Source organism: Melanaphis sacchari, unplaced genomic scaffold (genome assembly GCF_002803265.2).
Source record: "Melanaphis sacchari strain LSU unplaced genomic scaffold, SCAv2.0 Contig74_pilon_pilon, whole genome shotgun sequence".
NCBI classification, from domain to species: Eukaryota; Metazoa; Arthropoda; class Insecta; order Hemiptera; family Aphididae; genus Melanaphis; species Melanaphis sacchari.
In genome coordinates, this window is record NW_020271531.1 from 195737 (window position 1) to 213181 (window position 17445).

At 25.5% G+C, this 17445-nt stretch overlaps 1 protein-coding gene across 1 annotated transcript; it reads right to left on the bottom strand.

Moving 5' to 3' along the window:
- Positions 1-13876: 13876 nt before the first annotated feature.
- On the bottom strand, positions 13877-15849 carry LOC112601091 (MORN repeat-containing protein 4 homolog). The gene is made up of 4 exons (XM_025348517.1): positions 15766-15849; positions 14615-14801; positions 14385-14494; positions 13877-14097 (listed from the first exon to the last, which is right to left on the bottom strand). The coding sequence occupies exons 1-4, from the start codon at positions 15773-15775 to the stop codon at positions 13943-13945; spliced, it is 462 nt and encodes a 153-aa protein (XP_025204302.1). The 5' UTR covers positions 15776-15849; the 3' UTR covers positions 13877-13942.
- Between the last annotated feature and the right edge of the window lie 1596 nt (positions 15850-17445).

Here is a 17445-nt window from a genome sequence, read left to right on the forward strand (position 1 = left end):
TTTTACCTACAAATGTTGGTAACTTAACAAATAAAAGAAATAAGAGGAATAAAATGTGTATTAAAAATAAATAGGTACATAATTAATAATTTAAAAATGCTGAGTTTTCAAATTCAAATGTTTGCTAATAAATAAAAAATAAAGTCAACTATTTATACAGATAATATTTAATTTACATAAAATAAGACCATACTTAAAATTTAAAGTTGTTTCAAGTTTCTAAATGGAATTTAAAATTATTGATTGATTAATGTTGGTTTAATGAAATTGTTTACGATATATCGAATACATATGATAACTAATGTTTCATAAAAGTAAAAAAAAAATATTAGGGATTTAAATTTAAAATTTTATTTCAAAAAAATAATATCACATTTGAAACGTATGACTGGGTACAATTGGTATATTTATAATGAAATATATGTTTGTATTTTTATAAATATTGTCAAGTCATGATAAAAATATTTTATATTTTAATAATTAGAATTTTAAACTTCTAATTTAATTGAATAAATTAAAAATTAATGTTTAATACTCCACATTTACACTTATATAAAAGTACGCGATTCATACAGATTCAAATAAAAATAAAACAAAAGGGTTCAGAGGTTCGTTGTAGGGGATCAAGAGGCATTTGTTCCAGATACAAAAACGGGGAACGGACAAAAACAAATATAAAAATATGCATTTTAAGTTTTTTCTTTCATATTTTAAACAATATTTCGTAAAAATATAATTGCATTAATGGGGGCAACAAACTCAGTCACTGTTTACCAACGGGCTTATACGATTATTCCTAACAAACTTATATAAAGGTCTTTAGACAACAGTTATTGTAAAGTATAGTCGTAAAAGGGGCTTATGATATATTATATTGTAATCTAGTAATTGTGTTTATATAGTAAAATATCGTATACATTTTGTATTGCAGTTGATAGTTGATACCTACATATGAGTTTTATATTAACACTATAAATACATAAACAACTATATGTCATGTATAAATGTATAATACAAATTACAATTATTTATAGTAAAATATAATTAAATTATTTATCCATTTTTTTAATTTTTTTTTTTACCCATGACACACGTCTTGAATAATAAAGTTTAGAAATGAAGAGCAAAGATAACAAATTATTATATTATAGTTTCTGGTACTGGTTAAATGTATTTTCAGTTTTGTGTATAACTATTTTAAATATATTATGTATATGTAAGGTAGTTAATTTAAAACACAAAAAAAAAAAAAAATGTGTATAATATAATTTCTCGTTTAGAAAAAAAGAATTCTATTCAACTGAAATGCACGCGTGATTTAAAAATGATAAAATCATTTACATTTTTCTACTCGCTTTCATTTCCAAAATTCCACTATAAAATTCAAGGTCGTCCAGTTCTATACACGAATACAATATTCTGTGTCATCGTTATTCTATGATATTATTTTATTATACTCTCTAGTGTACGCACGCGGTGTTCTTTTGAGCAGGTACACCATATACATACACACACACACACACACACACACACACATCATGCACATAAGCGCGCGCGTATACACAATGCATTTATATGACGTACTAGTCTCTCAATTATTGTTTCTCAATTTTATTGTTCCACCGTGCCGCCGAATAAAAGGACATTCCTGCAAAGGGGGAAAGGATTTGTGCACACACAACGGGAAAACGAAAGAGAAATATGAAAATACCAACCCCAGGTTTCCTTGTCAATCTGCGGCCGATATATCAACACATAACATGTTTACACGTATGCTATGCGTGTATGGAAAGTACTAATAAGAAGTTGGTACTGAAACTGGACAAAAAGAGCTTTGTGTGCGCCGTGGTGTGGGCGAATGAGCATGTACGCGTGCGTGCATCCTCCGGCAATCCCGCGTGCATCGTTGCAAGTGTTGCAAGTGGTGGGAACGGTCGGATGGATGGATATAACGGCGGGGGGAAGTGTGTGTATAATGTACGTGCAACTATACGTAATGTATCACTATACATATTATGCATAATACAACAACTGCAACGTCGCGACCGTAGATGCATTGTGCATTGCGCGCGCGGGCGGCGTTTGTACGTGTGCAAATTGCAGTGCAGAACACACGGACACGTACATAATACGTACGTGTGAGTGCGTAATCAAGTCGTAATAGCACACGCCCATTGGTGGCAGCAGAGCGGTCCAGCATCTATTCTGCTGCAACGGCCAAGGCCGTCCGCCTCCGATATCTCGGGCGCACCCTTCCGCCCGCCAACCCGCGAACAATTCTTTGTTTCCGGCAACACGACACACGATTTTTCGTTCGTACGCGTGCGCGAGTATGACTTATAATGATACGTTACATATTATTATTAAGTAGTAGCATTGTCGGTTTACTCGTGTGACTACGACATTATATTTTAACAACAATAACAACAATGCATTATTTTGTATTATGGGTAGATACGTACGGAAAGGACGCGGTGTCCGGTTGCTGCCAAGTCCCGTTTTCGCTAATCATATGCGTCGGAAATTGTGATGCTAATTGATAATAATAATTATTATAATATTGATGATGGGTCGAATTTCGATTTTCTTGAATTAAAATTCATTTTCAACTCGAACCATTCGAAGTATTCGATTAATACGTTTGAATTTCTCATAGTTTGAGATGTTCAATAGTCCGCTGTAATGGTACAATAGGCAATAATGTAATAATAAAGGGTGGTACTACAAGCATAAAGCCTCAAGCCAACGACTACAGATGGATATAGGGTGGACAACTAGAGCCTATCGGTCATAAGTGTTTGTAGAACATATTTTAAGCTTTTATAAAATATATCATCAATAAATTATTAAAAAATATTTTCTTAGAAAATTATGGTTTTATTTATAATGTCTATTGGTTATTTTTTTAGTCGTTTTTTTCTACTTTTGCAGGTTGAAATTATTAAATTTACTGCAATTTTTGTCGTTATGTATAATATGTTGACAACATTTTATTAGTTTAAAAAATAATTGAATTTTGAAATTTTTTGGTAAATATAAAATAAAAATATTATATCTAACTAAAGTTTATACAATTTGAAATTATTTGATATTATATAATATTTGAAAAAAAAATAAAAAGCGTCGTTGTTATAATTAAAGCTCCTTGCCTTATTTTTCCACTGACCTAGAAGTATTAATTTAATAATAATTTGTTGTTTTCTTTATGGAGGTTTCGTTTCTGAAAATCTAAATTAGGATAGATACCTCCCTATTTATTGCTCATATACACAAGTAATTCTGCGATCGTTTTCTCTGTATAACCATTAGTACCAATCAGAACAACTGCTAAGACGAACAGATCATAATAATATATTTTATGATATTATTTGACTCATTTGTAAATCCGATGTTTAAGTGCACAGCTCATGGTAAAACATCAAAATGTATATGTATAACCTAAACCTTGAATTTCTATCGTCGAAAATTAAAGTTTTCACATTCTAAAAACTGGTTTTCTATATTTTCAAAATATTGGAAATTATTTCAATTAAATTAAACAACATAATAAAGGAGTGCAAAGAAGTTAATACGCAAGTCGTATACCTTACACCCCTATTATAATAGTCCTCATTAAATTATTAAAAAGTAAAATTTATACTTCACATTTTTTTTCTGTATATTAGTCAAAATCTTATAATTTTTAAATTTTAAGTGTGCTAAGTATAAAAAACATTATGTAAATTTTAATTGTTTTTTATTTTTTAACTTGCACTAATACATTTCCATTTTCAGGGCCATTATAATACTATATAGTTATTATTGCGTAGACGTGCTCCCTTCATCATTATACGCGAAATCGATTCGACGACTGACACTTGTCATTGTCGCTTTGTCGTCGTTACATTGTGATTTATGATTGTCTGAGTTGAATAAAACGGTAAAATAATATATATATATATATATTTATATATTTAATATCGATGTCTGTACTCTACATCATAATAATAGCAATAATATTATTATAGTCACTCATATTTCCATTCGTCGCGAGACGGTTTTAATCGTTTATTATGATTGTTATTTGTTTTTTGCTCTATGCTTAATGATATTGGTTTTTTTATCCTAATATTATTCAATACGTGTACATATCGTAATCATGTCGTGGTAAATTATATACTAATGTTACATTAATGTTTAATAATTTACATAGCTAATATTCAACAGTGATTGTTAATCATCGTTGTAGGTATAGGTACATTGTCGAGCTTATTTAGGTATTTTTCATGGGAAAGAGGTCCTGATAATTTTCTTAACTCAGTATTATTGGTATTATGCTTCATACTATCCAATATTGCACTATAATTAATAGAACTAATAGGAGTGCACTTTATTACAATTTATATGAGTGAAAACTTAACTATTGAGGTTAATAATAATTTATTTATTATAATAGATTCAATTGAAGATAAGATTTTGTTAAAACGTTTAAAATATAAAATCTAATTTCCTAAGATTTAATGCTATGTTATTAATTATTTTATCCGTACATAGATGTATGACTTGATGAACGGATATCAATGCTAATCTATTTAGTCTTACTTAATTTCCTACATACAAATTAAATTTTAAATTAAGTTATTACTTATTTTATATTATAAGTTATATCTTTTGTATTAAATATTTCCAAAATAATTTAGATATTATTTCATTCATTATTGATCATTTAAAGGTTTAAAAAGACCTTTCTAGTGTTACTATTGACACTAATAATAATGCACGCAATAATTTAGTTAATAAATATATTCTTAGAACATCCTCCTCGAACAGTTCAAAAGTACTTCTAATCCATTTTATTCACTCATTAAAATAAACAAAAATCCTTACCATTGAATTTTAAATTCTAAAATACATATTATCAGATATCAGAGTTATAGTAGATACTTTAAACAATTATTATTGAAGTAAATGTACTTATAATTATTTAACAAAACATTATTTTTATTACTACTCAAATACTATATTATGCTTACCTACCATATAGTAGATATTATTATTGTTTATTAATTTACTACATACATACCTACTAGTAATAATCTATTAATTACTAAGTAAACTTATATTGTATGTGATTAAAAATGAGTATTAACCCCTATTCCACAAAAAATTACTGGATACAATACTAAAATTAAGTATTCACAGCTGTTAACTAAAAGTTTATTATTATTCAAGACATACTTAATAATTAAATACATATTCAGTGAAACTTCCTTTAATGAACACCTCTTAATATTTTTTTAGAAACTGGAACATTTTCATTGTTCATCTGTAGAAAAACCTCTAAGCAAGGGAAACTCTAAACAACAGACACTTTTATGGATAGATTTTGATCATTTTTACCGTAATTATTATCTAAGCATATTTTAATAGTTATTACTATATATAGTGAATTTATAGTACATTTTTCATTTTTTTACATTATTAAATTATTATAACTTACCTGTCTTATTCATCGTAGAAAATGACCGTCTCATTTACTAACTGTAAATAATATTGCATAGAGATACCTATACGTATATCGTATATTCATACATACAAGTACCTAACATAAATATGCATGTGTGTATCATGTTTTTTGATATATTTTGCTATTGTTTATTTTTTTTATTTACCCATTCATATCACCTCTAAATAGCAAATACTTTCAAACAGTGGACAAAATTTTGGCGATTGAAAGTGTCCGGTATTTAGAGGTTTCACCGTAATTCCAAATTAGGTAATACTATTTATAAACAAACATAATATGAGTATATACATATTATAGTAGTATATATAAGTAGTTATAATAGTGGTATATCATAGTAATGATGATAAAATTTTTTTAAATATTAACATAATTTGCAAATTCACATGTATACAATAATTAATAAGTAATAACAATAATTATTCACTTTCACAAACGTATCATATATTAATGCTACATTAAATTATATTAAATTTTCCTCTACCGTGGTTAAAAATAATAAATATGAAAATCTTACTATATCATATATTACTTATAATATATGTAAACGTAATGGTTTGTCTCGAAAAATTCAAAACACGTAATAACCAACCACTACATTCGATTAATGATTATATAAGTAATCTACATATCAGTAGTTTCATATAGGTATCTACGTCATTTTTGGTTTCGAGCAAAAACTCATTACATTCGTGCAGTCGTGTATTATTATGGATTGTATGTAAATTAAGAATCGTTTAAGCAGTTTAAACTAACATCATAAAATGGGTTTTGTATGGAGACGGACGAGACATTATTCACATTAATTATAATCTCAATTCTATACCAATATTCAGGTAGATAACTGACGAATATAAATGTTTAGAAAATAATTTACAATTATTTTCCTCTTAAAATTGATGTATAAAATATTAACCAAATCTTAACTCTTGATAGACAAAAATAAAGAATTAATACACGTAAGTATTATTATTTTAGAATTCTCTAACATGTCAAATTACAGAGCCTGTATGTTTTTGAACACAAAAATAACTCTGTATAACATATATTATAAATAAATTAATCTTAATTTTTAATTTTCCATCTATATACGCTGTTGATAATTGTATGGTTAAGAAAACAATATTTATACAGATCATACATAATTTTATCGTAAAAAATCTGTTCTGATAATGAACAACTAGTAAACTATATTATATAGTATTATGTTGCAAAGGTCTTGGTCACTTATCAAGGTTAAATTAATTGCTAATAATACTATCACAATGGAAACATATCTAAAATGATTATAAAGTAGAATAGTGTACATTGATGATAACAATACCTAAATATAATATTAATATATAATGTATAATTTCACTATATTTTAATTCAAAACAATAACTTATTATCAAAATCTAGTAGTTGTTTAAAATTTTGATTGAATTTTCATTAATTTATTCAAAGAATTTGAATATATTATTTAAACATAAAATTATTATATATTTTTTTTTTCTAGTTCAACAAATGATGTCCAAAAACAAAACAGGTATATCTACAGATCAATATAAGATTAATATATTATCATGCTTATCATAAATTAATTTAAAGTCGACCCAGTGGCCCGATAGTAAAAACTATTGGCAACGTAGCATCATGCACTTGGCAGTTTATAAAAGTTGGCAAAGATTGTCGTTCGAAAGGAAGGCCAAGGTCAGCAGAATGCAGCGATAATAATAGTTAAAGTGCACTGTACAAATATAAAAAAAAAAACCTATGATCATAAAGTACGCATTCTAAGTATCATACTTAGTATTACTATGTAATACTATCAAAAATGCGTAGTTCTCAAGCTGTTTTTAAGTCTACTATATAAAATAAATACATTGAAATAAATAATTTCTATTTGTAATTTATTTAATCGTTTTATAATAGGTCCACATTTTGTCACTTACAACCGAAAACCAACAATAACGATTATATTCAAGTTACATTACAAATTGTAATTATCCTAAAATTAAAAATTCCTATTCAACTATCTTCATAATATATTATTACCAAGTCTTATATATTTGGATTTATAATTACTATTTATTTACATAAACTGAATCACATATGCAGTTGGCAGTTATCCTATTGGCACTGCATCGAATTATATTTATAACATAAAAAACATTAATTAAAATAGATATTGTATTGAACGGATCACCTACCATTTTTATTTTTTATTATTCGTCTCATTACCAATTATAATGAACAATTTCAAAGTGATATAAAAAAAAATATGTAACTATATTTTCCCCTCATTTTCCGATCTAGGCGTTGCTTTGTTATGTAACAATACCTACTCAAAGTTTAAATAACGTAGTTGCATTAAATTATATCGATATCGATTTAACCACGTATAAATGTAGAATATATCAATGTCTCTGCTGTCCTACTGTTGATCGTATTAAAAAAAATGAAATATAATAATAATATATATTCATTAAAATATCACAAATGACAATTATTTATGTTTTCTCTGATGCAGAAGGCCCCCTCCTCCCCTTTCCATTATGTTAGTATACCCACTCGATTGAATGCATTTTTGTCCTTGACCAAGAACGATTTTTATCAATGCGCTCACAGTGCGCTTTGCAGTGCGCGTATTTCGTTTCAAATGATTTCCTGTGTTCACGCCCCCTCCCACCCCATACCCAGTTAACCGTACACGGAATGGATCAGCAAACAAGCGGGAAGGGCCTCTACAATAATAATTGCCTCGCAATGCATTTCCAACTGCATTCACTTCCTGGTGCAAATTGACCTTGATAGATGATATTATGCTTAATGTATGTATCATGGGGGGAGAATCTTAAAATTTTTATCCGGCCGCCCATACGGTTTACAGAACGCTAATCAGCAACTAATTATGTGGGATGTAGGTATATTATAATAATGCATTTACATGTACATAGATTTAATTTTGTTGTTTATTTAAAACATTTATAAGCAATTTATTATTATATAGATGGTGACTGATGAACAACAGATATTATAACATTTATGTATGGCGACAATATTAACATGATACGCACTTATGATTTATGACACAGCTAATCCAGGTCCGGGGTATATTGTTAACGTGTCTTTCATTATATCAAATGCAGAATTTATAAATTTTTGTCGATTAAAAAATATGCTGCCAAGTAATGTAAAAAATAAAAATAAAAACGGTCACAGCGGCGCCGCCGCCGATATTGTGCATCATGTATACCTATGTACAAGATACATATAATGTACAGAATGCCATTCATAATAAACGGTGTCTCGTTAATTTGCAAGCACGTGATAAATACGACAATCAGCTGTTTTTGATTAGTCAGGACTAGGTCAAGGTGACCTTGATATTGGATATATAACATATTATATATATTACATTGTGTGTGCGTCGACGTGCTTGTATATGCGTAACGTACATTTCAACTTCAGTATATGCCGATACTTATGATGACGTGTATATTTAAGCCGCAGTATATAAATAATTGCAACACATTATGTACTTATATATAATAGTATTGATAGGAATTGTTATTTTTAAAATGGACTTAAGTATTGTTATTTATTTAATTATTATTAATTAATCAGTATTGATGCGATTCAAATGGAAACAATATTGTAATTGTGAAGATAATGTTTTCAAAAAAAAAGAAAAAAATTAAATATAGATAATATCTACGCATTTCTGGTATAAAAAAAACAACTACAATATATTTAGCGTTCAATTTTCATACAGTTAATACTTAATATATTATGAACTGTTTTTATTTGATGAAATCGGTAGCGTGTTTTGAACTCATTGTTAGGTAACAAGTTTTCAATATTATCAAGTTCCCGTTGATATAATTTATCATATTATAATATAATTAAATACATTTTAATAATTATTAAATAACTAGATTAGTTATACAGCAATATCTAGCAGTAGATATTACAGAACTATTCAACTTTAATATATATATATATACATGTCTGTTGGCGCATGTTTTTAAATCATTATCAAGGCGATACTTAACAATATTTGTTTAAATAATTAAGCATGAAAGTATATTATTGAAAATATTATGTTACGTGTTTATACATTTTATACGATCATTTTCCTTATAATCTATATTCTATTCCATTTATATAATGCTAAGTATAAAAATATCGTTAATATAAGTATGTATTTTGTATTACATGAACGTAAACACAACGAGCAAATAATTTATTGATCATAAAATATGCATAAAATACGTATGACTTGTATCATATTTTTATTGTATAATGGATAAACTTCTAATTTTATAATTTGTATTTGTACGATAATAGAGGTATGTATTATGTATTTATAAATAATAATCACCTTTTCAATTTTTTTTAATATAAATTATAAATTAAAAATGTGTTAAGTAAAATTGCAGTTAGAATTTTATAATTTTTATTAAATTGTTTATAGTGTACTACTCATTTTAAATTCATTCTGAATATTATAAATAATTACAATAGTAAATGTTATCTACTTCTATAACTATGATAAATGTATAAAATATAGAAACTAGTATTTGTTTCTTAAATACATTAAACAAATTACTAATTCAAACAACATACAATTTAACACTCAGAATTTTCAACTTATTTTTAGGAATTTTCTAGACAACTTAAATTTTATTTTAGAATTTTGCCAACATGGCAGATAATAAAAATAATAAATAAAATTTTATAAATATATATGTTTTTGTTTTCTAACTATCAACATAAATTATAAAAGTACCTACTTGAATAATTTGAAATACAGAAATTATAATTATGATTTCAATCAACTAATATGGCTTAGAGTTTTAAATCAAGCAAAAAATTACCCATATTATATTCATATAATATTAATACTATTCCTACCTACCTAATATCTATGTATGTTGTCTTACAATATTAATGTATCTGCATAATATTAATAACTTTTTTTAATTATGCTTTATATAAAGAGAAACTTTTTTATAATTTAAAAAAATTTATTTAAAATGACCTATAATCCCATAATATGTATTTTATGATGTATTTTTGTGTTACGTAAAAATCTAAGAATGGCATCATTTTATGAGGGTATAGTTTAAAACATGACTCATCATCAATTTCCACTGAATATTTCTAGTAAAATAGCTATGTATACTGTTTTAAAGTTTAGTTTGCATGAGCCAAGAGAGATACCAGAGTAGGAAATATACATAATTATAGTCGGTGGGCGGTAATGTATCTTCGTACGAGGACAAACGCATGACTATATACATGATGGACATTGGACACCCCTTAACTATTATAGCATTAGATAGGTATATACAAATAATTTAGTAAGTATATCTATGCCTACGTCCTAATCCTATACAATTTATACGGACATTTAAATTAAATATATTAAATGTAAAAAATAAAACTAGATGTTAATTTTAAAAACTCTATTAATTTATATTATTTATTGATATAATATACATTAATACTATTAAAATCATTAGGTGTCAAGAGAAACTCGTCATTGAGGAATAATATGCCTCAGTAATTTAGGACGTAGGTATATATTGAACTTGAATTTCACATACAAAAAAAACAATTCAGAGCGAAGACTGTATTTCAGTTTTTATTACTAAGTACCTGAGTAATTTTTTCGTTATATAATAATTAAGAACGTGTAATTTTAATTTTGCATTTTTGAATTTTTTTGTGTTAAATGCATTTTATTGCATTTTTAAGATCATTTTTATTAGTAATACGTTAATTTTGTGTGTTTAAACTTTAAACTCATTTTTGTTTATTTTAAGTTTTCTAACTCGGATTTTTAAGTAATCCTAATTACCTACATCAGTCCATTGATATTGAAAAAGTAATATAATTAATTGTCAACTCAAATTTGAATAGATTTGTTTAATTTACTTCTTAACACAAATTTTTATCCATTTTGCGTAATATAAAAATTGAACAAATAAAAATTATTTTAAAATTAAATTTTTTTTGTTCGTTTAAAAGCCTATTTTATTTTACAAACATTTTAAATTCAAATTTCAATAAAATGACATGCTTGAGCTGTGAATAATTATGTTCAATATTTTATTGTAATTCATAAAAATTCGTGGAAACATAAAACTTTTACGTATACTACTTTATTTTATACACATAATGAAATTTTCAAGCATAATTTTTAGAAAAGATTAATTTAACCTACCGTATTACTTATAGTTAAATAAATTACTTATCATAATAGCAATACCAATACAATAACATAGGCTAATAAACTGTATCCGCACGAAATCGTTTTTCATATTATATAGGTAATGTAATATGTATGATATGATTAAATTCAAATTTGACACATCAACCACAGTGACCATAGTCGAATCTACTGTATAGCAAAACAGTACCCATTATACTGCCTTTTTTAATATGAACTTTTATTATTTATTATTTACTTTTGAGAGATTGTATTTTTCTCCTATTTTCTTGTAAAATATTTTCCTTCTCCCCTTATCTCTAAAGGCAAATTTACAATCAATTATAGATAATTGCATAATTTGAAAGTTTTATTTTTATTACATTTTTATTTATTTGTTTATTGAAATTAAAGTTGTATAATTTAATATAATAAAAGGGCAAAATTAATATTTTACAAAATGTATTTCTTAAAATGAACTTCTTAAATCGAGAAAAAATATATTAAATTACTAGAATTTTAGAAAAGGTATTTAATAAATATAAATTTTAGTTTATTACCGTTCATTAATGTAATAATTAATATATCATTTTCATAAATATTAATATACGTAAATGAAATAATTCTAATTAAAATACTATTAAGTGGCATCAATTCAAAATGATATGTTTACATTATTGGTATATATGTTTTTATATTTATATAATATTATGTAAATATTATTTATTAGCACATACATACATACATACATAGGTATGCGAGTATATACTTTATTTATCACAGGTTGTAGTAGTGCAAGGTCAAGTTCACTAGGTTAGAAACGTACGATCCAAAATACATATAACTTCCTTCCCAGTGTAACAGAATATTGTATTATATTTATGATTTAAATATAATTTTTATAATAATATAAATACCTCTATACCATATAGTATTATAGAATAAGCATAATTTAATAAAAATTAAAATAAACTTATTATCATTATTTTTATAATAATATGTAAACAAAATGTTGAATGCTGTACCTACTTATTTAATTTACAAAACACACGATAACTATTGGACAACACTATATGTTAATGATATATTAATTTTTTCAATTACACGATTAAATATACTCAAACTAAAAAAAATACATATATATTAAATTAGAAATAAATCAATCAGCAGGTGTAATTACAGTTGACAATTATCTCCTATTTTTCCACTTATTTATACATGCAGACTTTTATTTTAATTTATAATACTACGTATTTTACCCGTATGTAATAAACATGTGTGTGTATACAGTGGCATAACCAAGGGGGGTTGGGTGTTATAACCCCCCTATTGATTTTTATTTAATTATTTTAATATTTTTAATAGTTTAGTAAATTAGCGATCAAAACAAGAAGACTGTGATTAATGTAATGACTAATGGAGTTCAAATACTTTTAAATTATAAACAAAATATTTCTAGTTAAAATGCATATTTTGAATGACTTTTTTTTTTTTGCTTTCTATGTTCTGGCCCGCTACAATTTTGAGTTGTCCCAGGTATATACATAAACCTTAACCCTCCTCCCCCATTCAAAAATTCTAACTACGCCACCGTATGTGTATGTGTAGAATTCTATAAATTATTAGAATAATTAAATTTGTATGCTTAAGAGAATGCAATCTCCACCTTACAAATGTAAAAGTAAACAAATTTTATATTCATAACAATCCACTTTCCTCAATTAAAAAAAAATAATTGTAATTAATTAAAAAAAGCTTTATCAATATTTAATTTTTAAAACTACCTATTAATAATCATTTAAAACTTTACAAAAAAGTTACAGTTTTAAAATACTTATAACTTACTTTGTAATTAAAATATCATTAAAAGCATTTTTAGTCAGTTCACTATATTTTTAAAATAAAAGTAAAATGGATTATTGTGAACGTAAAACTTATTATGTTGTATTGTTTGTAAGACATATACAACACATGTGTATGTAGCGTCGTTTTAACATCATAACTATCAAGCAAGAATTAAAAAATAGTTCAACATTAGAAAAAAAAAATCCAAATTCTAGAAGATACTATACTAAACTTAACTAATTTAAATTATTTATTTATTTATTTATTATAAATTATTATAAACAAGAATTATTATTATTATTATTTTTTAATTTAAATATTTTGCAAGATCTATTTATTTTTTTTTTAATTATTCTTTATAGTTTACACTATACACAGAAAAATTTATTAGAAAATTATGTTTGTTCGGTTTGTATTCTTGCCATCAATGCTGCTCGTTGTGCATCTACAACGACCCTCGGACATTTTTTCTTTTGTACAAATTTGCAATCTTTGAAAAATCCTTCGTGTCTCGGAAGTCCGTGAGATCCATCCTTAAAAGTTATTAAACCTATAAAGTATTATAAATCATATTAAGTATTATATTGACCGATATTTTTATCACATTATTTGATTTAATATACCATACAAATACGACAGTATATCAGTACCTACGTATATATTAAAATTATATATAATATACAAACGTATATATGCATACTGCACACATAACCTACCTACATAGTTACATACAAATAATAGGTATATATACTCATATTTATACACAAAGAATATATTATATTTTAACTCCATTTTTAACAGGTTTTATTTAAATTTAAGCACTGCATACTATATTACCTAGTCCCCAAATACGACCACCTCGAAATTGGCCTTCGTACTTCATGCCATCAGCCCTCCAAAACATTCCGTGACCATGAAACCATCCTTCCATAAATTCTCCTTCATATCTGCAATATTGCGTTAATACAAACAAAAAAAGCATGAATAAATTATTATCCAAAAACGTTTTATTTGAATAATACAATAATTGCTTATTACTATGCACATTTATTTTTTTAAGTATCTACCTCGCTCCATCCGGATACTGGAGAACTCCAAGACCCGAACAAAGTCCATTGCTGAATCCTCCTTCATAACGTGTATTGTCTTTTAATTGGACGTGACCCAATCCATGTTTTCGACCTCGATCGTTCCAGTCTCCTATGTATTTTGAGCCATCTTCATACACATAAGCTCCAAATTTAGTAACCTTAGCTAAAAAACACATAGAATACTATAATTAATGTTTGGTATAGAAATAATTTTTCAATACTTTTGACTAAATGGAATAAAAAATTAATTATTTCTTATTAACAAATCTGTCGTTTTATGTTTAAGTAAATTTAGTAAAGTATTACATGCAGCTTCTACGCGTTTACCGTTAAAGTACTTGGTATATTTTTGTATAGTTACCAAAAAGTTAATTAAAAATTATAACCAGCAAACTATAAAAATGAATTGTTACAAAAAAATGTAAAGTGTGGTTAAAAGTTTCAATAAAATCATTATAATTTAAATTAAGACTATTACAATAAAATAAGCAAAAACTAAACATAACATTTTGTATACCTAATATAATAACTTCTAGGAATATTGTGTGTAGTATATAATATAATATATTGTTTTTGTAAACTAAATTAATTACATATTATATCGAATCATATAAAAGACTCACTGTTTAAAGTATAACTAGTTACGTACTTTATTTAAATACAAACTAGGTAACTTAACTAGGTATTTTATTATTTCAAATAATAATTATAACTTAACTCCGATTATTCAACACTAGAAGTTACAATTTTCATTAAAAAATTATAGTTAAATTTTAAATATATATTTTATACATACAATTACTATTTATTTAATTATTTTTTAAACATTTTATTCATAGTCCATAGTTAATAATTGGTCTGATAATCTATTATTTACTATAGATTAATACGTACAAATTTCTATCAGTGTATTACATACGTAATATTATTATTTTTTTAAATACATGATAACTAAATAATTATTCTTTTATTCATTTTTAATTAGGTACTAAATGAGTATAGATATGTACCACTCCAAAATATTTAATTAAATTATCAAAACTACTTAGATGGGGTTAAAAAATATCAAACATTATACGCCTATTTTATTCTTTTTAATAAAACGTATGGTACATAAATTATCTTACCTGGCTGCATTATTATACATCAAAATGTACACAATATATTAAATAAAATGATAAATACCAACATTATTACAAAGAACAAAAGCCAAGAATGTTTTATTCTTATGGGGTTTCATTGCCTGTTATCGATTAGCATTCATATATTTAATTAAATTAAACGTACCTACCTATATGCACGGTATAGTATTGTGTTAACTTTATATATAGGGTATCACCACATCGTAATTCAGTGCTAATTTCATATGCCATCATATTCACATAATTTTTATATTTATAATTTTTTATTATTTATATAATTATTTTTAAAGATTAAACACAATTTTTACTCTGCAATTTAATAAAGCACGATAAACTATATACGTGATAAATAAATACAAATATAATAGTATGCTGATTAATAAAACGTGAAACTTCATTTGTTTTTATTAAATGGTTATGTTTTTTTCTGTTTATAGCAGATTATGGTAATAATTCAACTTTAAGTCATCTTGGTGGGCCTCCTGAAATGTTTATTGTGACTAATAGTATACAATGGAATCTGTTATAAAAAGTTACTGCTTCTTCGTTTACTCTTTTAATTTTTAAATCTGTATAGATCGTTATATTAGATATATTATACGCTGGGACATTAGTGCATATTTTACGAATAACTGCAGTATTTTAAAAAAATTTAATTTTGTGAACATTAATTTTAATGTTTTGACATTGCTTCAGGATTTAGTAAGTCATACTCACGTTGTCTAAACTTAGTACATTAATTCAAAGATTTTTTGAGTTTTTATTTAATTTGTTATGAAAAATTAATATTTATTATTTTAACTTTTAAGCATATTGTATTATGTATTTAAAGCTAGTATTTTGGTTCTAATGTAATGTGACCAGATAAGACAATGGTCGCAAAAATTAGATCCAAGTATTTTAATGATTGGGAGGAAAAGATAATAATATTATACAGAAGATAAGTACCTACCCAGATGATTCTACTATGACTAATTCGTGGCATTTAAGATATTTAACACGCTTATAGTTTTTATTTTAAATCTTGTCAAATCTTAAGTTTCTTTTGATTTTTTTTTAAAAGAGTGTGTAGGTAATTGGTATCTTTCACGATAACGCTAATTAATAATACATAATAACAGTTAAATTAATACCTATTGTAACCGATTTTCACTCAAATTTTTATGGCACATGGTTAATTATTTTATAGATACATGCTTTACAACAAGTACAGTAATAATTATATTCCTTCGACTTTTAGATTACTCCCTAATAAATTGAAAATAAGTTATTGTTCTTAATTTGAAAAAACAATTTTAGCTAATTTTAAACTAACTACTATAAATACCATTTAAAATCACTTTTCACAAATAGTAATTTAAGGATGTTTTTTACATTTTACGCATTTGTATTAAAACAAGCACTGGGCTTCAACAGCGGTACCTAACTAAATCTGAATTTCCTCTTTAATCCCGAATGATAACTACCCTTAGCTTCGTACTCATTATTTTTAACAAGCTTTTATCGGCTTAATGATCACTAATTATACAACCAAATCAAGATATTTTAACACCTAATATGAACTATTGTGAAAATACTTAAATTGGACGAACGAATCATAGAAATATGAAAAACCCTTTCTTATTATAAAATTATAATACATATTTAAAAAAAAAATATTACAAG